Genomic DNA, 24,871 nt, shown 5'->3' with positions numbered 1-24,871 from the left:
TGTGTCGGTGTGTCGATGTATCAGACTCAACTAGCATTATTTTCATTATCAGTTTAATCTGTTTATTATTTTCTTGCTTAATCAATCAGTTGTTCGGTCTGTAAAATGTCAGGAAATGGTGAAAAGTCCTCAAATTTTTGGTGATAAACAGTCAACAACCAGAGATGCAAAATGTACTGCCACAGAGGATTAATGACAACAGATTTCAGCTTCTCATTCACATTTGAGAAGATGAAATCTGAGAATTTTCAATTTTTTTTCTTCATGCATTTGACAGTTAATCAATTAATCGACTAATTGTTGCAGCTCTTAATTGGACAGTAAACAACCAGGACATTAAACACATGTCTGTGTTTTGATATGAAAGGTACAAATGAGGGTAAATTCTGTGCTCAGACTAATTCTGGCTCTGATAAATGTTGCTTCTGTTGGATCACACAGAGAGAGAAGCTGACCCTGTAAACCTGCTGCCAACACACACACACACACACACACACACACACACACACACACACACACACACACACACACACACACACACACACACACACACACACACACACAGCTAATCTTCCTGTCAAGGCAGATAGATACTATATAGAGGAAGTGGACTGTCCCTCTAAGAGGAAATCAATGTGTTGCCCGGGGCAACCGGCGCACCGACCCCTTACTGCCAATACCATTATACTGTCTGTGAGTGTGTGTGTGTGTGTTTCAACCGAATGTGGAGATAACAGGACCGGAAAGAGAAGCACTGTTGTGTTATTGTAAATGTTGCATCCTTGCATTAGAGCTGCTACACAAAATAGGTGATTAGAAATATTTGACCCCTTTTGTTTACTGCTAGTTTATGAAGCTTGTCGATACCTTATTTGAGACATATATTCATACACAAACACAAACACACACACTCCTCTGACGTACCTGGCGTCCTCGGCAGACTCTGCGATCAGATGGTAGGTCCTCTCTGCCATCACGATGTCGATGCCGTTCTCCTTCCCAGTGTTATCAATGATTTCTCTGCAGGTCACAAAAGAAAAAAAACAAAAATGTAAACCTTACAAATGATTGAATCTGAATATATAAAAGGTAAATCTCCTAATTATACTTCAGTACAGGAGATGGGCAAAGGTTGAGGAGCTTAATTCGACATGTAATGGTACATTTATTATGGAGTCAGCATCTAGTGGCCATTTGAAGAACTGCACCATAAGACGCTTTGCACTGACATCATGATCCATAAAATTATCATGTCAGTACTTATTGAGATAATGTTTATTGTAATATACTGATGCATCATTTATTTTATCTCTCAGTCTGCTTATAAATTATCTCATTATAATCCAATCTCTCCATTTTTTAGTCACTTTATGCTTGCTTTTGAAAAAGTTTACATGTTTTAACAATGCAAAAAAACCCTCTAAATAGGTCAAAACTGAAGTTATAGAAGTGGTCTGATCTTCCACCCCCCCCTGCAGAGAGTTATGAAGGCAACTAGAGGTTTTGTATTCTAACTGTATTTGTTAACATCACATCCATTGTTGGTTTCCTTCCTTACTTTGCGTTGTGCATGTCCAGCACCCCTTTGATCTTGTCCTCGTTGTCGTTCTCGAAGTACATGAGTTTGCTCTGCCGCAGCACGAACCAGCGGCGCTTCCAGTTTCGGCGTGACAGCGTCGACGAGCCGCCTCCCTTCTTGTGCAGCCAGCCCTGTTTCAGAGCCTCCTGCTTGGCCCGAAACCACAGGAAGGTCTCGTCCTTCAGCACGCACCAGCGCCGCTTCCACGTGTTTATCAGGCCGCCTGGAGAGGGAAAGAGAGAAAGAAATGAGGTTTTTTTTTTCTTGTTCACACTAAACCACCGAATCTCTGAGGAGGACGGCTGTGACTGCAGGGTGGGACAGAGAGATATTAGATATCAAATGGGGTTTGATGCATGCAATCACCTGGAGGGCAGAATTTGATGTGAGGATTGGAAATAGAGGAAGAGAAATCCAACTATTACTACAAATCTCATTATTGAAAAAAATGATACTTTCCCACTGAGGGACACATATTTTTTCTTTTTTTAACAGGAGGAGGGAAGGAAGGAAGGGAGGAAGGAAAGGAAGGAAGGAAGGAGGGAGGGAGGAAAGAAGGAAGGAAGGGAGGAAGGAAAGGAAGGAAGGAAGGAAGGAAGGAGGGAGGAAGGAAAGAAGGAAGGAAGGACGGAGGAAAGAAAGAAGGAAGGAGGGAGGGAGGGAGGGAGGGAGGGAGGGAGGGAGGGAGGGAGGGAGAAAGGAAAAGAGGAAGGGAGGAAGGAAGGAAAGAAGGACAGAGGAAAGAAGGAAGGTAGAGGGGAGGAATAAACGATTATCAAACATTTTGGTCTGATTTGTTCTACACACTTCAGCAGGTAAAGTCTTTGGGGAAACCGGCTGAGTTTAATTAGCGTAGTGAAGGGATTACCTTTGATGTGGAGGAAGCTGTGGAAGTACGGCAGCGTGACGCAGCTGTAGACCGAGTCCCTCCGATACGACAGCTCATCATCGGTGTCGAACCTGTCGAAGTCGTCCTCGCTGTCCTCGAACTGGAATCAAATCAAAGGAAATTAGAGGAAGTACTTCCCAAAGAAGTGTGAGATTAGCAGAACTGGACGTAGTATTATTTTTGCTCTGGTAATCTACTGTAAGGCAGTTGATGACAACACTGTTTTTGCACTCTTGGTCCCTCAAATTGAAAAAAGGTTTCAGTTAAAGTGAAACGGTGAGTTTTACAGTCTGAAAGGAAAGAAAGAAGGAAGTAAGGTAGGAGGGAGGGAGGAAGGAAGGAGGGAGGGAGGGAGAAAGGAAAAGAGGAAGGGAGGAAGGAAGGAAAGAATGACAGAGGAAAGAAGGAAGGTAGGGGGGAGGAAAGAAAGAGAGAAGGAGGGAGGGAGGGAGGGAGGAAGGAAGGAAAGAAGGTAGGAGGGAGGGAGGAAAGAAGGAAGGAGGGAGGGAGGGAGAAAGGAAAAAAGGAAGAGAGCAAGGAAGGAAGGTAGGAGGGAGGGAGGAAGGAAGGAAGGAAGGAAGGAAGGAAGGAAGGAAGGAAGGAAAGAAGGAGTAGTCAAAACGGACGGGGTCAATTTGACCCGGGAGGACGACATGAAGGTTAAAGGTTCCCAAATGGACCGCCCTACATACAGTCAGGAGTAGAAACTATGGTGCTGGATGTCACACCATTCATAAGGTAAAGACAGATGTATTTGAAAGCCCTGGAAAAATCTAAAGTATTAAGCCTCACAGCAACTTGGCAGTAATTGACCGTTGGTGATGAAAGTTCTGACTATGACTCAACCCACCGATGACTGAGCGCCCTCCGAGCTGAAGCGGTACGCCCCCGAGCTGTTGTAGGTGCCCACAGAGCCGCGGTAGTCCGGAGACCACTGTCCGCTGCGAGGGTTGGAGAAGGCCACGCTGCCGCTGGACACGATGGCGCCCTCGTCGTAGTCGTCTTGATCGTAGTCCGAATCCTCATCTGGCGGTATGAGCTCCACCAGGTCGTCGGACTGAGCCTCGGACGAAGCCTGGGGGTGGCAGTAGGCCGAGTCCCCGCTGGATGAGGCGCTGTGGCAGGCTGGGGGCACCGGTGGTAGAGGCAGGGGCTGGTGAAGCAGGGCGGTTGGGGGCAATGGTGGGATCACACCATCGTTGGCGTATGGGTCTTCTTCAGATGAGTCGTCACTTGTCCGGATCCCGCTCGTCCGCTGTCCGTCTGAGTGACCGTGCTCGCTCGGGTTCGGTGAGTCTTTAAAGGCCTCGTCATCGGCTCCGAACCCTTCATCGACCTCCTCCTCCTCGTTGCCCCTCCTGCGTTCGTCCTCCTTCTCCTTTTCTTCTTCTTCTCTGACACCCAAGGAGCTCTCGATGTTCCTCACGCACTCGTCGATCTCGTCGAAGTTCAGCGAGTCGAGGAACTGCTGCGCCGCCTTGCAGGCTTCGTCCTCCAGCCGCCTGAGCTCCTGATCGCGGAGGAGCTGCAGGCGGTTCAAGGAGGCCTCGGTCAAGGAGAGCTCCTGACGCTCCTTCTGCCTCTGCAGCGACTGAATCTCTCGCTCCAGCCGCAGGATCTCCTCCACCTGAGTAGCCTCGTGGGGACGGATTGCCTCGGCTTCAGACGCCTGCTCGATGACCTCCGATGACTCCGATGACTCCGATGACTCCCCCTCCTCCGTGGGGACCGACGATGCTTCAGATGTTGATGTTGATGCTGCTGCTGCTGCTGCCAGCTGAGACTCAGCCAGAACCAGAGAGGCTAGCTCTTCAGCACGAAGCAGCTCCTCGAGTCTGCTAGCCTCCTCAGCCTGAGGATGTGAAAAGATGTTCATCAGAATACAAAACAGATGGAAACAGCTGTTGTGTTTCCAATCATGTCATCTTGACTTAAACTGAAGTGTTCTAGAGGCATCAGAATCTAATTGAGATACAATCAGTTTTTATGCAGAATTATTGTCGTATTTACATCTAAAATTGTTGATTTTTTAAAGTCAAATAATCTAACAATGGGCAGGATCATTTCAGTCTGTTAGAATTGTGTACAGCAGTGCTTTTAAGACACCGTCACAAATGTCAACACTATTCTTGATATAAAATAATCCTGATGCATTGAGGTTTTTTAACTTTAACAAACCAATAAATACAGTTTTTAAAGTGTTTCATCGTACCTCTCTGTTGAGTCTCTCGGCCTCCAGCCTCTGTCTCTCCCTGCAGAAACACAACATAGACAGACATCAGCTGACAGAAACAGGTTTTTTTCAGTTTTATTTTAAGTTTCAGTTTTAATTGTAACTTTATGTATAAGTAAAGTTAATAATAATATGACACACTGGGAATATGCAGAACAGCAAATATTTAAAAATCTTTATGAAGTTACTGGCTGGATTTAGATAACAATCCCACTGTCTTCTCCTTCTAACCCAACTATCCCACCTCTCCATCTCCTCCTGCATCCTCCTGTGGCGCTCCTCTTCCTCCCTCCTCCTCCTCTCCACCAGCAGCTGGCTGTACTCCCGGCGGGCCAGCTGGCCTCGCACCCGTTTCTGGAAGGTGAGCGCCGCCCAGCGGAGGAGCAGGAACTTCCTCCTCCAGTAGAAAGCCCGGTAGTTCTTCTGAATGACCACAATGCACTGCAGCAGCTTCCGGTAATGCTTCCTGTGTGCAGCGATAGCAACAGTTAGTTAGTGAGTCTCCAGATGTGACTTTTAACCTCCTGTCGTTCTCCCCGGGTCAAATTGACCCTGTCTGTACTGAACATTCCTTTCCTTCCTTCCCTCCTTCCTTATTTCCTCCCTCCCTCCTACCTTCCTTCCTCCTTTCCTCCGTCATCCCTTCCTTCCTTCCTTCTTTCCTCCGTCATCTTTCCTTTTCCTAACTTCCTTCATCCCTCTTTCATTTCTTCCTTCCTCCCTCCCTCCCCTCCTTTCCTTCCTTCATACTCCCTTCCTTCCTTCTTCCCTCCTTTCCTTCCTTCTTACTCCCTTCCTCCCTTCCTCCCTTCCTTCCTTCTTACTCCCTTCCTTCCTTCCTCCCTCCTTTCCTTCCTTCTTCCTCCCTTCCTTCTTCCTTTCTTAATTCCTTCCTTCCTCCTTCCTTCCTCCCTTCCTCCTTTCCTTCCTTCTTACTCCCTTCCTTCCTCCCTCATTTCCTTCCTTCTTCCTTCCTCCCCTCCTTTCCTTCTTTCTTAGTCCCTTCCTTCCTTGACTCGAGGACAACAGGAGGGTTAAAACATCGCTGTGAATATTTAGAAGTATATAAAAGTTCGTACCTGGCCATGTATCCCGTGACGTGGGCTTGGATGATCATGGCGGCTCTCAGCACCTCAACCTCCCTCTGCTTCTCCAGACGATTCTCCAGAGACTCTCGGAGGAAGACCTGAGGAAGAGGAAGGAGGAAGGATGTAAGGAGAGAGGAAGTGAGGGTGAAGAAGAAGATATTATTGTTATTCTATCAGCATTACTTCACCCAGATGTTGTAGATAAACTGTTAATGCACTTTTACTGAGTGGGAGCCAGTGTAAAGACTGGTGTGAGAGCGCTGGTTGTGAGATAAATAAAGAGTAAATGATGGGGGGGATATTTTGAATTGTCGTACTTTGATTTGCAGTAACATCTGCTCACATCATAACTGAGAGCAGGAGGAGAAATCCAGATCAGTGAAAGAGAAGTGGAGATATTATTATTATTATTATTAAATGTTGCACTCTTGTGTCGTTTTATTGTAAATTAAGCCTTTGAGGCCATTTGAAAATTATTTCTTAATCAGTTTAATTTTCTTGTTTACGAAACAAATCTAATCTCATACATTTCAGCACCACCTGTTCCTCCATAGTTACCGTGGCAACAAACCACTAAGGTACATTTTTTAAGATAATTGTTGAGTTCTTTTAATTGAATCAAAAGGTTAATGAAAGATATTTAAGACGTTTCATTGGTGGATGAATAGAGGTTTAATCTGCCCAGATGCTTCAAATGCTGTTTCCACAGAAGCTGGTATTTGTGTGTGTGTGTGTGTGTGTGTGTGTGTGTGTGTGTGTGTGTGTGTGTGTGTGTGTGTGTGTGTGTGTGTGCATGTATATGGGCATGTACTGCATGTTTCCTTGTTAATTAACCTGCTCGTCAGTGACGTCCAAATCACCCTAACGAGTTTACATTTCCCCCTGAAAATCTCATTAGTGTTTCACCGCTGAGGATTCAACACTCTGTCGCTCAGCCAACAAAACACACACACACACACACACACACACACACACACACACACACACACACACACACACACACACACACACACACACACACACACACACACACACACACACACACAGTACATCATTCAACAGGAGCAGGGTAATCTTTACCCCTGTAGCACCGTGACATTTCCCCACCGTCTCTCTCGCCCGAGAACAACGTCCCCATATCTCATTTTCCTCCCTCTCTAATCGGATTAACCCCCGGCGGCCCCTCGGTGGGCCCGGTTCCTCTATCAATGGACGACAGCTTGGCTCCTATAGCAGGCAGCTGCACTAAGTTGCTTGTAAGATCGGTCTTTTCACAGAGCGATGTAGCCAAAAATCAGTCGCCGCAGTAATCTACGGTCTTTAGCAGCGGGAACAAAAGGAGAGGAGGATCTGGATTTGATTAGTGTCGGCTGCTTTGTTCAGTTCACTCGCTTCTGTCTGTTAAAAGGCGACATTATAGAAAGAAGGAGGGACTGTGTCTCTTTTTAATGCCTGTCACTTGTAAATCTTTTATTCATAATGTGTGTGTAATACAGCGTTTTTAAAGGATGCACCACGTTAAGCACGAACCTCTCTGCAGTGTGTCAGTGAATAATGTTGTAAATCCTTCTTTTCTTTGCCTTTGTGTGATGTTTTAAAGTGTATTTCCAATTTTTGTTGTGCTAATTTGATATTGTTCCTACCGTCCCTGCTCTTTTTCCTCTGTCCTTCTTTCCTACCTTCCTCCCTTCATCTTTTCCTTTCTCCCTCCCTCCCTCCCTCCTTCCTTATTTCCTCCCTCCCTCCTTCCTTCCCTCCTTTCCTTCCTTCTTCCTTCCTTCCTTCCTTCCTTCCTCCCTCCCTCCCTCCTTTCCTTCCTTCTTCCTTCCTTTCTCCCTCCCATATTTCCTCACTCCCTCCTTTCCTTCTTCCTTCCTTCCTCCCTCCCTCCCTCCCTCATTTCCTCCCTTCCGTCCTTCCTTCCTTCCTTCCTTCCTTCCTTCCTTCCCTCCTTCCCTCCTTCCTTCCCTCCCTCCTTCCTTCCTTCCTTCCTTCCTTCCTTCCTTCTTCCCCCCTCCCTTCCTTCCTCCTCCCTTCCTTCCTTGACTCGAGGACAACAGGAGGGTTAAATCCTTATTTTTTTGGTCACATTCTGACCGGCCAGGTACAGCTGAGATTAATTAAGTTATTCCTGCTGCTTTAATGAGCAACTGGACACCAACATTCACATCCAGACTGTGGAGGTCAGACCGAAGCTTTTCACAAAGCCTAACATTCATTTCATACGAGTGTTTTAAGGCTTAAAATAACTTCAACTTCAACTATGACTGGTCGACCGTGATTAACCCAAACGTTGTGTTCAGGTCCACAATGACACTACTGTAATGCCAAAAAAGCCAAATTTATCAATAACATTGATAAATAACTTTTTTACATATAAGAATAATAACAGTAATAATTAAAAGCTAAAATTAAAGATAAAGTGCTCCTTCTAATATGTAATATAGTAAAAGTATTATCCAGGCGGGAGTTCCAGTCCTCTGAAATGAGGCCAACGCGGAAGTAACTTAAAACTGAATTCTATCAAAAGGCCACCCAGGGGGCGACCGTTTTGGTGTCAAAAGGACTTCCGTCTCTATACAAGTCAATGGAGAATTCACCAACTTCTCACTTGATTTCTAACCTCAGTAAACGTTTTCAAAATGTGTTTATGGTCTCAATCGCTAGTTTAAAGCCTTCTTCAATGCAGTATGATGTTCATTTGGGACATTTTGGCCTCCCTGATTTTATATGTGACGATAAAGCAGGGTATGCATTAGGGCGTGGCTACGTCGTGATTGACAGGTCGATTGGTTCACAGGTTCAGGAGGGCGCCTCATGCTCCTCCTGATGCCCATATAAGTAGAATCCCTGTTTTTATTTTTCCCAGCATGCACCTGAAATTTTCAAGATGGCGCTGCTCAGATCCGATACTATTGGCCTACCGAGCAGCAGTCCCACAAACCAATGGGTGACGTCACGGATGTTACGTCCATCTTATATACAGTCTATGGTATAATGTAGAAATCCTGAGGTAAAGGTTTCAAATGTACATAAAGCATAAAAAAACTCTACTTTCCCTGGCCTTTGTTTAATTCCTTTAAGAATAAACTTTTAATGTATTATAAGAAAAAGAAAGTCATAAAATAAAAAAGTTAACTTTATGGGGACCAGCTCTTTGTTGGTCCCCATAAACAACCATCACGATTCATGTCCCCATAGTGTAATGAAAACAAACACACACACACACGCTGGCTTTTAACAACTTCCAACATGAATCACACACACATAAAGAGTGCAGCAACGTGTACGAGTGCACACATTTACATCCCAATGAACTGAACAACTAATCCCTTTTTAATCATTACTATGCTAATTAGCGCTGGAATAAAAAAAAGCCTCCCTAAGCCTCCGTGCACTTCGGATTCTCGCAGTTTGGGCCCTTTTGGGAGCGTTGCTTGTTTGCCGTGACAGGTCGGCTCCCGTTGAGAAAGAGAGAAAGAGAGGGAGACAGAGAAGAGAGAGAGAGAGAGAGGAGAGAGAGAGAGAGAGAGAGAGAGAGAGAGAGACACACAGAGAGACAGAGAGAGGGAGAGACAGAGAGAGACAGAGAGAGAGATAGAGAGACAGAGAGAGAGAGACAGAGACAGAGAGAGAGAGAGAAAGAAAGAGAGAGGGAGGGAGAGAGAGGGAGAGAGAGGGAGAGAGAGAGAGAGACAGAGAGAGAGAGACAGAGACAGAGAGAGAGAGAGAAAGAAAGAGAGAGACAGACAGAGAGAGAGAGAGAGAAAGAAAGAAAGAGAGAGAGAGAGAGAGAGAGAGAGAGAGAGAGAGAGAGAGAGAGAGAGAGGGAGAGAGCAGGCCCACATCACTTCCAGGAAATTAAGTTTGTAGCTTTTAAAAAAGAAGAAAGAAACCCTCTCACACAGTGAGGACATGTGCCAGCTGAAAGGAGCTCGGAGGCTGACTCGCTGTAAATCTCAGCGGGACAAACTAGACAAATCCCTCCGAGAGAGATAGAAGTGATTTAACGCTTTCAGGCAGTCGAGGAGCAGCAGGAACGGCTCTTTGAACCAGGTGCTGAATCTGCCGAGGTTAGACGCTCTATAAAGGGTAAAACACGTCCTGGTGGTTCGGCCATGTTGGATGAAATTTAAGAGAAATCTGCAAATGTTAAAAAAAGGAAACTAATGTGTGTCGTGTTTTGTTAAACTGGAGATAAAGCTGAAGAGAGACTAAAAAGATTGGTTCCTTCAACTGGCTTTAATTTCTAATTCAGGAGCACAAACCTGACGACATATTGAGGTTGTTTTAAAGCTTCTTCACACTTTATATCCTGGTTGGTTCTCACCTGTTGTAGCATCCTGCTCTACCAATAAACAATACATGTTCCAATTTTCAGGTTTAGTTTAATCCAGACAGAAACGAGGCCTAAAATGAGTTTGTTTTTGTATTTTTAGATTTATTTTCAGTCACTTCTCCAGTTTATTTTTAAGTAGTCATTATAAAACCTCCATATTTGACTTATAACTAGGGCTGGGTGATATGGACAAAATCAAATATCACAATATTTTAGACCAAATTCCTTTAAACTAAGGCTTTATTTATATGCAGAATGCTGCCTGCATGTCTACACAGTGTTATATTATCACAGCTCAGTGTCAGCAGATATTAAACAGTTAGTATCGGACTATAAGAGAGCTGCAAGCCTTCACAGGTAGAGGTGTTTGTCTTACAGAAACTGTGCATGGTTGGTGTGACCTGTGTGTGTTTGGTGAAGCCCAATGTGATATATTTTCCATGTGGACTGTAACTGTAGTATTCAGGTTCTCTTTCCCTCTATTTCAGTTCTCCAGTGCTTTCTCACACATCAAACCTTTTTTTTTTCTTCTCCTTCTTTTTCTTCTTCTTCTGTTTTCCCTCTTGGGTTACAAGGATCAAACATGTTTTTCAGACTCTTTGAGAACGACCGGCAGCAACTAGAAGACTTCAGATCAGATTAGTGTCTTCACTTATTGAATACTTTATGATTTTATAAACTCCAGCTGACCCAGACTAAAACAGAACTGCTCCCACTTGCACATCAAATTCATAATCTGCTAAAAAAGTCGGGCGTGTGTGACTCTAACAGACACTGTCTCAACGGTGTAATGCTTTATTATTGCTTAAAATCAATACCACTAATATCGAAATTTTGTGCATTTTCAAATACCTGGTTTTACATTCAGGTATTTTTGTGTGCAAATTGTATAAATTGATAAATGCATGTTGAATAGAAACACACATACATCATATTTTATCATTTAGGTGATATTTGTTCCACTGTGCTGCAGATCTGACTCTTTATCCAGTTTTTCTGTAGTATATGTTGATTGTGGTCCAACACACACACACACACACACACACACACACACACACACACACACACACACACACACACACACACACACACACACACACACACACACACATAAACACACACACACACAAAGCATTCATCCACACTCGCACACATTTCCTCCACTGCTGTCACCTCTTGCAGCATCACACGGTCATGCTGTGATTAGGAATCTGTGTCCCCCCATCTGTCATTTCCCCATAGAAGCACACACACACAAACACACACACACACACACTGACACACACACACACACACACACAACACACACAGACAGGCTGTAGGTTTTATTCCTTCTGATTCAGTGCAGTGGAAGGAAACAGCGATAGACCGAAAGGGATGTAAGGCTGGATCCAATAATGTTAGATTCCATGCTTCAGGTGCTCTGGACTTCAATTATTAATGATCACACACACACACACACACACACACACACACACACACACACACACACACACACACACACACACACACACACACACACACACAGGTATGCGCTCGCTCTGGAATGGTGTCATCAGACTGGATTTGTAAAAAAAAAAAAAAAAAAAAAACAAAAAAAAGCAATGAAGCCAAATTAATCCTCGAGGGGAGCAGAGTTCCAGCCAAAATGGATCAGCGTCCCTCCGGGCAACGAGACGAGTCTGGATCCAATCACGTTCCATATTAGCTCGGAGAATACGGATCAGCCGAGCGAGCCGGAGGCAGAGAGAGCGGCGGGACACTCGGAGGTTTGACAGGAAAAAGTCAATTTTACAGCAGAGGCTGAGCAGAAGGAACATGTCCAATTATATCAGAATTTAATTTGAAAAGCAGAATCTCTACTTTTTAGGACTTAAATCCAACTTTTATCAGAGAGGCTTTCATGATTTTATTTGAGTTTTTACCTCCTTTAAATCTGATTTTTTTCTACTGGTTTTTTTTCCTACATTGAAATTATTTTTTACTCATCAAATAGTTTTAATTGGTTCTCTTTTAAAACCCAAAATACTTCATGACTTTATTATTGATTATTATTTATTATTGACTACATTTTAACCGCCTTGTAAAAAGCGCTTTATAACTCGCTTTATTATTACTATAACTTTAATTTAACCATTTAAACCTTCGTGTCGTCCTCCGGGTCAAATTGACCCCGTCGTTTGACTGTTCCTTCTTTCCTCCCTTTCTTCCTTCCTTCTGTCCTTCTTTCCTCCTCTCCTTCCTTCTTTCTTTCTCTCTTCCCTTCCTCTTCCCTCCCTCCCTCCTTCTCTCTTTCTTTCCTTCCTCCTCCTTTCCATTCCTTCCTTCCCTCCTCCTACCTCCCTTCCTTCCTTCTTTACTCCCTTCCTTCCTCCCTCCTTTCCTTCCTTCCTTCCTTTCCTTTCTTCTTCCTCCCTTCTTCCTTCCTTCTTCCTTCCTCCCTTTCCTCCCTCCCTTCTTTCTTTCCTTCTTACTCCCTTCCTCCCTTCTTTCCTCCCTCCTTCTCTCTTTCTTTCCTCCCCGTCCTCCCTTCCTTTCCTCCCTTCCTTCCTTCTTTCTCTCCTTCCTTCCTTCCTTCCCTCCTTCCTTCCTTCATCTCCTTCTTTCTTTCTTTCCTTCCTTCCTTCCTTCTTCCTTCCTCCCTCCTTTCCTTCCTTCTTCCTTCCTCCCTCCCTTTCTTCCTCCCTCCCTTCCTTGATTCGAGGACAACAGGAGGGTTAAATGTGAATAGGTTCTGGTCCTTTGGTCCTCTATGAGAGTAAACTGAATATTTGGGGTTTTGTGGTGTTGGTTGTGATAAAAGAAAACATTTGAAGAAACAGTGATTGATATTTCTCACCATTCATAAACTCGTCAAAATGAATTATTAGTTGCAGCCGAAGACGAAACAACTTCATGGGAGTAAATGAGTAAAAAAGTGAAGAACATCTGTCCTCACCTTGGCTTCTTTCCCATCTGCCACTCTGCACTGCTGCTGTCGTAGAGGTGCAGCAGCTGGACACAGCGCCCCTGGGGTCATCTGGCATCAACTCACCCCGCATCAACACCTTGTACCTGAGCAGGAGGAGGGGGAGGAAGAGGAGGAGGAAGAGGAGGAGAGGAGGAGGAGGAGGAGGAAGAGGAGGGAAGAGGAGGAAGAGGAGCAGGAGGAGAGGAGGAGGGGCAGGAGGAGGAAGAGGAGGAGGAAGAGGAGGAAGAAGAGGAGGAGGAGGAAGACGAGAGGGAGAGGAGGAAGAGGAGGAGGAGGAGGAAGAGGAGGAGGAAGAGGAGCAGGAGGAGGAGGAGGAGGAGGAGGAGGAGGAGGAAGAGGAGCAGGAGGAGGAGGAGGAGGAGGAGGAGGAAGAGGAAGAAGAGGAGCAGGAAGAGGAGGAGGAAGAGGAAGAGGAGCAAGAGGAAGAGGAAGAGGAGAAGAGGAGGAGGAAGAGGAGCAGAAGGAAGAGGAGGAGGAGGAGCAGAAAGAGGAGCAGGAGGAGGAAGAGGAAGAGGAGCAGGAAGAGGAGCAGGAGGAGGAGCAGGAGGAAGAGGAGGATGAGGAGCAGGAGGAGGAGGAGGAGAGGCACAGCAGAAAAGGTTAGAATCCAGAGTCTGTCAGGCTTCTTATCTGTTATATTTCTTCTCAGGGTTTGTGTCACAGACTGATCCTTCCCCGGTTTAATTTTTAGGTTGACATTTAGAGTTTAGTTTTAATTTAAACCGATCCTCTTGCTCGAGGTTTTTGGCTAAATTAAGAATCATTTAAATACACAAATTCAGGGAATAAGAGTATTTGGTGTGGAGTGTTTGGGTATCTGAGGCTGCCAACCTGCAGAGTCTTTGTATCAATATCATTGACATAGAAAAGAAGACGATGTTTGTGTTAATTATTCATTCAACACTCTTATCCTTCACAAGTGCATCAATATTTATGATTGCTTATCACAGAAAAAGCTTGTTCACAATACATTAATTGCACCAAACATGCACCAAATTCTTGCAGCCAGGTATACTGATGGTACTGATGAAATATGTCCGATCCCATTGAGGCTAAGTTGTCCTTTTAAATCTGAATCATGTCACAAGTCAGTTATCTAAAGTTGGACGTCCAGAAACCTCAACTGTAAATGATGGGTGAAAAAGAAGTGACAATAGAGGTACATTTTATTAAAAACTGTCATTACTTTCCTGTAATTTTAACCCTTTACAAAGTTATCCAGAGGGCCGGATAGGAACCCTTTGGCGGGTAGGTTCTGGTCCACAGGCTCTATGTTTGAAACCCCCCTGTGTAACCCTCCATACTAACCTGGTGCAGAAGTCTTCGAACGGCCTCCGGATGGGGAAGCCGGTGCGTCGGATCTTGACCGTCTCCAACATGCCAGAATATCGGAGCTGGTTCAGAACCACCGTCTGGTCGAAGTGATCAGGCATCTGGAGAAGCAGACAGCAGCAAAGCAATTAGGTTCAACCTAAGGGTCGGAGGATATGTCATCATGGTGAAAACACAGGCCTGGGTGAATTCATTTAGGATTATAATTAATAGATGAAGCAGTTCCTTTTAGGACTGTAGCCAACAGCAGATGTAATTCTTCCCTTTACTAAGCGAGGTCCAACAGGATGAGACAAAAACATATTAAAACAAATTTATCAAAAATGACTCTTATATGACTTTGTGTTGCACTGAGGAAACATTGCAAATTTACAGTAATTAAGTATAAGGATGTATTTGTAGATAACAATTGCAGATTTGTTATGTACTCATAATACTCAACATATTGTTACTATCTTTTATCGTATCGATTTGTACTTTACTCTATCGTATCGTACCATATTTTATCGTAACATACCGTATCATATCGTACCGTATCATATCGTACCGTACTGTATCGTACTGCATTGTACCGTATTGTACCGTACTGTATCGTACTGCATTGTACCGTATTATATCGTACCGTATCACACTGTATTGTATTGTATCGTATCATACCGTATCGTACTGTATCATATCGTACTGTATTATATTGTATCATACTGTATGATGTCGTATTGTATCGTACCGTATTGTATCGTACTGTATCGTACTGTATCGTATCATATCGTACGGTAACGTAACGTATCGTATCGTATTGTATCATATCGTATCATATCGTATCATATCGTATGGTAACGTATTGTATCGTACTGTATCGTATCGTACTGTATCGTATCGTACTGTATCGTATCGTACTGTATCATATCGTATTGTATCGTTTGGATTTGTGAAAAATAACATAAAAGTTTGGATGTGAACTGTGAAGGTAAAAAGTTCTGATTTCTCTTCAGGGGCCAAATGCTTTTCTTGGAGGAACAGATTTGACCCCAGGCTGCTTTTTACCCGTCGCTACTCAATGATGTCACTTTTCAGCCGTAATGTCAACTTTTAGGACACATAAAAATATTATAATAGCTAAACAGCTGAATATTTCAAGGAAATCCAAACACAAATATCTAATAAAATACTCAGATCTCCAACTGTGGAAACACTCTGAAGTTTAATAAATTACAAATAAACTGTATCAGTATCAATGAAAACTGTTTTGAAACACAAAAATAAACTCGTAATCTCAACAGAAGAAGCATCTAACATCAGCTGATGATTAAAATAATGACACGTTTAACTCTGCAGGACATTTGGATGAATGTTCCTCTGCAGTCGATGCGGTCTGATGTTCTCACAGCAGCGTTACAACAGTATTGACGATCTAGGACGCAGCACACAATGTGTTCCTATTATCCAACACAGGCTTTGACGTAGGTGCAATTTTTTCTCACAGCTGTGGTGATTGATGTCGATTGTGGCTCGATTCTTTTTCAACTGCAAGCTTCCAGCAGTGACAGGGCACTTTAGTGTTATTATGGATGTTGTGCCAACACATATTTGCCTTTTAATACATCCAGCAAGTGCAGAGCAACATTGTGGGTTCAAAACTGTATCCTGACTAAACATATACCAGTTTGTGATAACCCATCCACATATTTGATCAGGAAACATTTACATTTTTTAACTGAAGTCATTATTAGTATAAGTCCACTTAAATACACTGTAGGTGATAAAATATGTAATATGTATCATTCTTTTGTGGTTACACCATTTGACATTTTCAGGAGCATTCAGTCTTACTTTTGGTAAAAAAAAATGGTGCAAATGTCATTTCAAATTATATAAAACCAACAAAAATACTAAATGTATATTTTAACAAACCTGATGCTGCTTTTAAATCTAGTTTTAACATATTTTTGAATTGCTCATCTTACCAACTCGTATTAGTTACTGATCCATCTACTTTATGCTTTATTAACAGTCAAACCAGTCAGCCAAAGTTTAATGGTTGATGGGAAGACAACAGAAAGATTAAATGTGACCTAAAACCCCTAAAATTATGGGCTGAAAGTGATTAAAACCTTCAGACATTTCGTTTCGCCTCATTCCTCGAATGCCGAAACAGTCAAACTATGCAATGTGACGTCTCTTCCATCTCTTTAAACCTCCACGTAAATGAATACGTACATACCAAACTGCATTCCACTCATGCACAACTTTGAACTCAGAGAGAGACGTAAGCATGACAGCAGCAGCCAGCAACAAATCAACTGCCCCGCCGATACCACCCCAACACCCCTCCCATCCCATAAACACACTTGGCACTGAGATACCATTATTACGTACAGAAGTGCATTCAGACGAAGCCAGTTTCTCGGGGTGCCCTCTCACCCTGTAACCTCCGTGGGCGTTGAAGGGTCTCAGAATGAGAGGGTGCTTTCATACCAGCTCGTAATGCCCCCCTTTTATTCAGCAGCCATCTCCCCTGATAGCTCGTCGATTGGCCCATTTGAGCCGCTGAGATGAAGGGAGGCCAATTCACCACCAGATCTTGACTGAGTGATTGAATGGCGCCCTTTAAACTGCCACTGGCCGCAAAGGAGAGCTCATTAGCATAACTTGCATTTGCATACGGCCGGGCTGCGGCAGCACAAAGCCGAGCGGTGTCAGGAAGCTGCCCTCTGCCTCCTGCCTTTCTTTTTTTTCTCTATCGTTTCCTCTTTTTTGCTCAGATTCTGGGCGTTTTTTGAGATGTCAACCGCTGCTCTGTTTGAGAGGCAGGCGAGGCGTCCCTTTCTCTTTTCTTCGTCTCTAAATCTTTTACAGCTGATGGGTAAATGAAATTGCTTCTTCTCTGTCTCTGTCTGGTCCTTTTTTATTCCCTGAAATGCAATTTGAAGAAGTTTCAAGCTGCGTTGAAGATCTGCAGCCTAACAGAGTCTCTTCTTGCTTCATCTGGGACATTTTCTATTGCAGAAAAGTCAATTTTGTTCTTTTTATTCCCCTCATTTCTATTCATGAATAAAAACTGCTTCAAACAAGAATGAATTGCTCAAACTGAAATGATTCTTTGGCTTATTTGATGCTTTTGATTTTTGGTATCTGCATCTAAAAAATTGCTCTTGTGTTGTTCCTATCTTTAGTTAAGTGCCGAGTGCATTACTTTTTTTGCTTGGAAGATCCAAAACTGTTATTTGATTGCACCAGTAGAGCAATTAAAGTTGATATATGTCCAAAAATATGATGAATGCCTATCTATGTTTGTATATGTTGGTGTGGATTGTTTTTCCTGGTTTGAGGCAAACTTTGAATACTATAATTCAGTTCAGTTCAATTCAATTTTATTTCTATAGACACTTTTCACATAGAGCAGGTCTATACTTGTATGTTAGATGCTCTGTTGGATGAATGGGAGCAAATCCTTGTTGCCAGGTTCCAAAATCAGGTGATAAACCTTCTCAGAAGACTGGAAGCTCCACTTTTGGTCAAGTAAGAGCAGAATTCACCATGTTTTTTTATAAGTTGGTGGAAAATCATACTACTTTAGCCGTATCCTTTTGATTTAAAGGTGTTTTGGGATAACTTCATAGGGAAATTATTTAAATTCTGGTCTGTAGTCATTATAATTCCACACAGTTGGGGAAAATGCAAAGCAGGAAGAATAAGTTTTGAGATAAATTAGCTGAAATCTATCAATCATCGGCTCCGAGCAGCAACAGTGATGTAAATCAGCATCCAGAGACAGACAGCCCATCTCTACTGCTCATCTCGTCTTCTACAGGGGCGTGACAACAACACCCCCGGAGGGTAAACCCCAGTGTCTTTCTCAGCCCAGCTTCCCTGCTTAAAGACTCAGAGTTCAGGGCATTCAATGGGACAAAAGGGGGGCGTGACGGTTCGCTCCTTAGGGGGTTGGGAACCTAGGGGGGGTTAAAAAGGCAAACATGGGAAGACAACCAAACTCAGGATGAGCCGTTCACCTCTGCACCACTGCTGGGGATGCAAAATAAAATCAAGATTAAAGTCCAATTACAGGGATCCTCTGCAGTCTATGCCAGGCTGTTGAAGCTGAATGCATTGTAGACCGTAACTGACTCCCATTCAAAGCTCAATGCTGTCCTATGGTACGTTTCTGTTAAAAAAGTCTGCAAGTATGTTTATGGGATAGCAACAAGAACCACATGTCTGTTGCACACCCATTGGTTTTAATCAGCCATATATTGGCTTAAGGTAGAGTTACCTATTAAAGCTATGTTCTTCTTCTTCATCTCTTGTGTTTATCTACAGTTTAGGATGTTCGATAACAACATGTCATGTCTATAGAGCCAAGAAAGCAAAAACAAGGTAATCTCATAAACTACGATTTAGTTTTTTTAGATGATTGAAACCAGATGCTGACTAAATGTTGTTCGGTCCAATGACGTCTCACATTACACAACATATAGCAGCTTCCATGTGGACGAACAGAGAGACAATCAGGACCAAATTTAAATATCAAACATGTTTAAAAAAGACTAAGATGCCCCCAAAGCAAAGACAGCTTCAATCTCATCTGGGACATCTGACCAAAAGTTCGTCTAAATATCTAAAAACTCTGGACAGATGTGAGCTAAATCTTTACAAGCTACTTCTCAGTTACTGATCATATAAGGTTACAGCAGGTGGCAGCAAGAGATAACTGGGTGTCACGACTCAGACGCCATGAAATGAGACAAAAGCTCAGGTGACCTTTAAAGAGTCTGGCTTTCTCTGAACAAAGAAATGTGTTTGGTGTCGCACAAAATGTCTCGTCAAAGGTTATAAGTGTTTGCCGCTGAGTGCTGGAATTAGAGGGTGAAGCTATAATGATTCAACAAGAGCTGCAACTTATCATTATTTTGAAAAGCAGCTCATTTTAACTGATTTTGCTTTTCAAAGTTAATTGTTACCTTTACAATGACACCAAATTGCGAAGCATACCGATCAAGATTTCCTAGAGTTAAAATGCTTTTAAATTGCCTGTTTTTTCTGACCAACATTCACATAAATGCATTTAATTTACAATAATATTAGAAAGAGATAAGCACCATGTTTTCGGCTCTAATCCACCTTTAATGTTGAATGCATTGCCTTTGATGTCCACATTAACCGGAGGACTAAGAGCATCTAAAACCCTCAAAGATCTCAGTGTCTCTTTGTCAGAAGTATCCAGGTCTGACTGTGGGAGCCAGCAGGGATTAACACTCTCTGCTCAGTGTGAGCTCCTTCACTCAATTTTTTGGGGGAATCCCCGGAACAATGTTTGTGGCTCACGGATGGACATAAATCCATCTTAAATCCCTGACCCTGCTGGAGTTAAGCCTGACCCAGTTTGGGAGGAGGATTCTTGTGAGGTTGGATTTCTCAGAAACATGATTGGACACAAAGGAAACCTGCAGAGGAACTACGGCTCCAATGAAACCAATGAACAGAACGTTACCTTTACTTTCTTTGGGCCATTTAAGCCACTATGAGAGTCTTAACCATTGTCAAACTACTGAGTGAAACTTAATTAACCGAATCAAAACTGGTTGTAACAAATAGTCGGTCAAGATTATCTGATGTCCTACTTTTTCTTTTAAAAGGAAAATCAGCTAAAAACATCCGCCAGTTATTTTTTTAATGAATCAATTACTGGTTGAGTCTATAAAAAGTCCGAAAACTGTCAAAAATGGCCATCGTCATTGTGCAAATATACGCAATTTATATCGACTTGACAAGGAGAAAAGCAGCAAATTGTCGCATTTAAGAGACTGAAACCAAGCAAATGTTTGCCAACCACCAATTTCCCATCCATCAACTCATCAACTAATGATTTCAGCACTTTGACGGTCCCAATAATGACGAAATAATGAAGCGTAAAGTTGTACAAGAGCATTTTTCAATGTGCTTTGAAAAGTAACAGAAAAAAACACAAGAGATTAAAAGCTACACACAAAATCTTAAAATCTGAGCATGACACAACACTTGACTGAAGCATCACAAAGCTCGGTCTACCTCAGTTAACTTTGTATTTTAAACACACTGAAGAATAAACAGCAGCTTATCAACAGTGCAATCTCATTATAACAAACTGAGCTTTACACACAAAACAATCATCAGTCAAGCATCAGAGAAAGTACTCTCTCTCTCTCTCTTCATTATCATATCATTAACTTCCCCTCATTATGTATTCAAACTCATTCATCTTTGCACTCCAAGCTCCAATTTATAGTAATCACCATAATAAGGATCTTACAAGTCCAATGTGTCTTTCTTTTGTTCCATCTTGTATCATTTAGGGACCCGAAACGCTTCGAGTCCAATTAACGAGACAACAGACAGGAAACATTACAGTGTGTTTGTCCAGAGTACACAACTATAATGAGACTAATGAGACTCAGGCTTGCTGTTGAATGAATTAAGATACATGAATCTGCATCTTTGGGGGTCGACTTGTTAAAAAATGACAAGTATGAACTCAGAATTTTGTAGTTTTCTTCTGATTTGGACCTTTGGACCAAATTTAAGCCCCCAATTGGACAACTGCAGCAGTCAATACATTGATTTAGATAGCTGTTAATTAGTCCTGCTGCTCTATTCAACTCTAATCTTCATCTCTGATTAGATATGTCACAATTAAAATAGTCCAAAACTGGTTAAATGCATGCATGATAATATCATTATAAGACAGGTGAGGTTCTTCAGGTGACGAATAACTTCCAGTCTATTTCTACATTTAGCTTTTCGTCATACACAATTAATGACTTGACTTTATATTTGAGCAGAAGCTACTTTTTATAAATAATAATGAGATTATTTGTAAGTAAAAGGCTTGAAAATCAAACTGCAGCCTGACATGATGACAGACTCTCTTTGTGCGTCTGTCACACAGCCCGAAAAAATACAGAGAAACCCAGCTGCATCTCACCTCATTCCACAGCACTTAAATCCCGTGCAACAAGCGCGCACTTGAATGCACCACTACCCGTTAATTTAGAAGAAGAAGAAGAAGAAGAATGCATCAGGTCTCACCGTGCATCGTAGCTCTCGCTCTCTCTGAATCCTTCACAGGTTTTTAAAGATCAGACAAAATGACAGAAAACTTCCTCAAAAAGCTGCAGCCTGTGTCTGACTCTCCTCTCCTCAGCACACACACACACACACATATAAACACACACACTCACACACACTCTCTCTCTCCGCCGCCACCACAGAGTCAAACAAAGGCTTTCAAACCCCCGAACTCTCTCCACTCCCCTTTTTCTCTCTGTGTGTGTGTGGAGAGGGGAGGGACGTGGTTGCCATGGCGATGCATCTCCTGCTGAGGCTAATTTGTGCGGGCCACTTGTAGGGCTCTGACAGAGATGTGTGTGTGTGTGTGTGTGTGTGTGTGTGTGTGTGTGTGTGTGTGTGTGTGTGTGTGTGTGTGTGTGTGTGTGTGTGTGTGTGTGCAGGCTGTTTACATTCAAACCAAGCAGTGATTTTTTTTTTTTTTTCGTGAAGCTGAGAGCTGAAAAAAAGCGTCACAAACTGGTCGGATGAACTGGTTTGACGCTGCCTCAGACTGGCTGAACTGGACTCAACAGAACATGTTTATTAATGAGCTTTAATAGGAAATAAAGAAGAGTAATAATCTATGTGGGATTATATCATTTTTATTATAGTTACAGTAAAATAGTGAAATAAATGCAGCTTTCTGTGCAGTTTATTTGTGATACTTTTATTCATGTATTGACTTTATTCTGTTTTCTATTAGTATATATTCTTAATTTATAATAATTTACAGTATATTACACATACTATATATATAAGGAATACTTTTAAAATGTCCTTCAGCTATTAGACAACAACATTAGACAAATCAACTTGTCTTTTAACAGTATATATGTTGACTGAGCTGCGTCAAAGAGGAGTTTCTGTTACTATAAAGACAATAAAGTTACTTGAATCTTGATTATTTTTTATTATATATTATATATGATATATTTCATCTTGGCACAACATTGGAATTAAGTTGGATGAACGAAGTAATTTTATCCCTTTTATGTGTAAAGTTCTGATTTCCTATTAAAAAGTGTGCATTCAACATTAGTGATTATTTTACTTTATATGATTTTTGAACATTTGTCATATTCTGGTCATACACATGTATATCAATACTGGAAATAGCACAATATCATATTTGAACCATACAGACATGGCTGAAAATAAATTAAAACAGCTTTTCATTTCAACACTGTTCAGGGTGAATGTTGCATTATGTTAATAAAATGCAACAGTACCAATAATTTCGGCCACGTCTGTAAATACCCAACAATATGTGAAGATGCTGACTCATCATCTCCAAGAAATTTAACTCTGATTTAAACCTGCTTGGATTTTATTCATATTTAACCCTCCTGTCGTCCTCCCGGGTCAAATTGACCCCATCTCTTTTGACTGTTCCTTCTTTCCTTCCTTCCTTCGTCCTTTCCTTCCTCCCTCCCTTCCTCTTTTCCTCCCTCTCTCCCTCCTTACTCCTTTCCTTCCTTCCTACCTTCCTTCCTTCCTTCCTTCCTTCCTTCCTTCCTCCCTCCTTAATTCTTTCCTTCCTTCCTGCTTTCCTTCCTCCCTCCCTCCTTAATTCTTTCCTTCCTTCTTTCCTTCTTTCCTTCCTTCCTGCTTTCCTTCCTCCCTCCCTCCTTACTCCTTTCCTTCCTCATTCTTTCCTTCCTCCCTCCCTCCTTACTCCTTTCCTTCCTCATTCTTTCCTTCCTTCCTTCCTTCCTTCCTTCCTTCCTTCCTTCCTTCCTTCTTTCCTCCCTTCCTTCCTCCTATCCTTCCTTGACCTGAGGACAACAGGAGGGTTAAAAGAAGATGAATATTTGAGAGCAAAATGTGATAACTGAACTGTTTCCAGTGTTCAAGAAATAAGACTAATAGTTTTATTATGAAGTTATAATTCATATTAATCAAAGCTAAATATCTAATTAAACTTTAGGTATTGTGTCTGTTTCTGCACACGAGATTTGTTGTAAAATATAATCTGACTGCTGGTGAGCTCTTATTTCAACAAGTAAAGACATAACTATCATCCACGTTGAACCAAATTAAAGACTTTGATTCATTTAAAATAAAACTTCATCACCTCTGAGCAGATCACCTCCATCCAGTTTATATAACTGGATGGAGGTTGAATCACTGTCAGGACCAAGAAATCAGATGTGTGTGTGTGTGTGTGTGTGTGTCTCTCTGTGTGTGTGTGTGTGTTGTTTTGACAGCAGATCAGGATCTATTGATTTGTGTTATTGTTAACAGGACTGGACATGCATTGACGGAACATTGTTTACTTTAGCATGACACACACACACACACACACACACACAAGCCAAAACACTCCCTGTCTGTGTGTGTGTCTGTGTCTCTGTGTGTGTGTGTGTCTCTGTATATGTGTGTGTGTGTGTGTGTCTCTGTATATGTGTGTGTGTGTGTGTGTGTGTCTCTGTGTGTGTGTGTGTGTGTGTGTGTGTTGGTGTGTGTAGTAAAACATGACTAACGTTACATTTTTAACAGGAGAAACACTAAAATTTAAACCATGTGTTCTCTGTTTGTTGCCTTTAAGTGTATTGATTGGTTAATCTCAGCCAATCAGAGAGGCAAATACCTGTGTATGTGTGTGTGTGTGTGTGTGTGTGTGTATGTGTGTGTGTGTGTGTGTGTGTGTATGTGTGTGTGCATGTCCTAGTTGTATTTAGGGCCAGCAGTCTGTCCACACTATTACACACTCTGTCAATATATTGATATTTCCACATTCTCCATTTACCATCTGCAGGACTCCCATGATGCATCACTGCACCCAAAACCCAAAATAGCATTTAATCAGTGTGTTGGTCAGTATGTAAACATCTGCTCAAAATAAAGTGCTCTAGATTTTAAATTAAAGTGTTTATATCTACACAGCGTCATTATCATCATCATCATCATCATCATCATCATCATCATCATCATCATCATCCTCTGTGACACCTGCTCAGAGTCTAACAGGCAGATGACAGCGACGCCTCTCGGGTTTTTTTTAGGGGGGCCACGTGTCATGTTGCCCTGACCCCCTGTTTCCCCCTGGGGGGTTAGGGTTAGGGTTAGGGTTGGGGGGGGGGGGCACTCTTCCCTCACTGCATTAAGCTCCATTTAAAAGTCATCATCCGGCCTTGTTTAACATTCGATCATCAGAGGAGAGACAGACGGTCGCGTTTCGCCTCATAAAAACACTCCGGCTGTCCAGCTGGTGTCCCCCGAGGACGCTGAGGGGACCGAGTGTGTGTGTGTGTGTGTGTGTCTGTGTGTGTGTGTGTCTGTGTGTGTATATCTACTACAAACAGAAGAATAAACAGGCCTTTTTAAGCCTCACAGAGATGAAGCACACAAACTCTA

The 24,871-nt window shown here is 42.5% G+C and overlaps 1 protein-coding gene across 1 annotated transcript in view; it reads right to left on the bottom strand.

Moving 5' to 3' along the window:
• Positions 1-24,871, bottom strand: part of myo10 (myosin X) — a gene marked incomplete in the record, with an annotated part of 99,484 nt that overhangs the window by 15,596 nt on the left and 59,017 nt on the right. Inside the window, 10 exon segments of the mRNA XM_062429709.1 lie at positions 925-1,020; positions 1,559-1,802; positions 2,448-2,568; positions 3,319-4,320; positions 4,681-4,720; positions 4,946-5,167; positions 5,781-5,892; positions 13,074-13,142; positions 13,145-13,182; positions 14,408-14,532. Of these exon segments, the coding sequence (XP_062285693.1) occupies positions 925-1,020; positions 1,559-1,802; positions 2,448-2,568; positions 3,319-4,320; positions 4,681-4,720; positions 4,946-5,167; positions 5,781-5,892; positions 13,074-13,142; positions 13,145-13,182; positions 14,408-14,532 (2,069 nt within the window).

Source organism: Scomber scombrus, chromosome 11 (genome assembly GCF_963691925.1).
Source record: "Scomber scombrus chromosome 11, fScoSco1.1, whole genome shotgun sequence".
Lineage (NCBI taxonomy): Eukaryota > Metazoa > Chordata > Actinopteri > Scombriformes > Scombridae > Scomber > Scomber scombrus.
The sequence above is the reverse complement of the archived record's forward strand: the minus strand, read 5'-3'. Positions and strand labels throughout refer to the sequence as shown.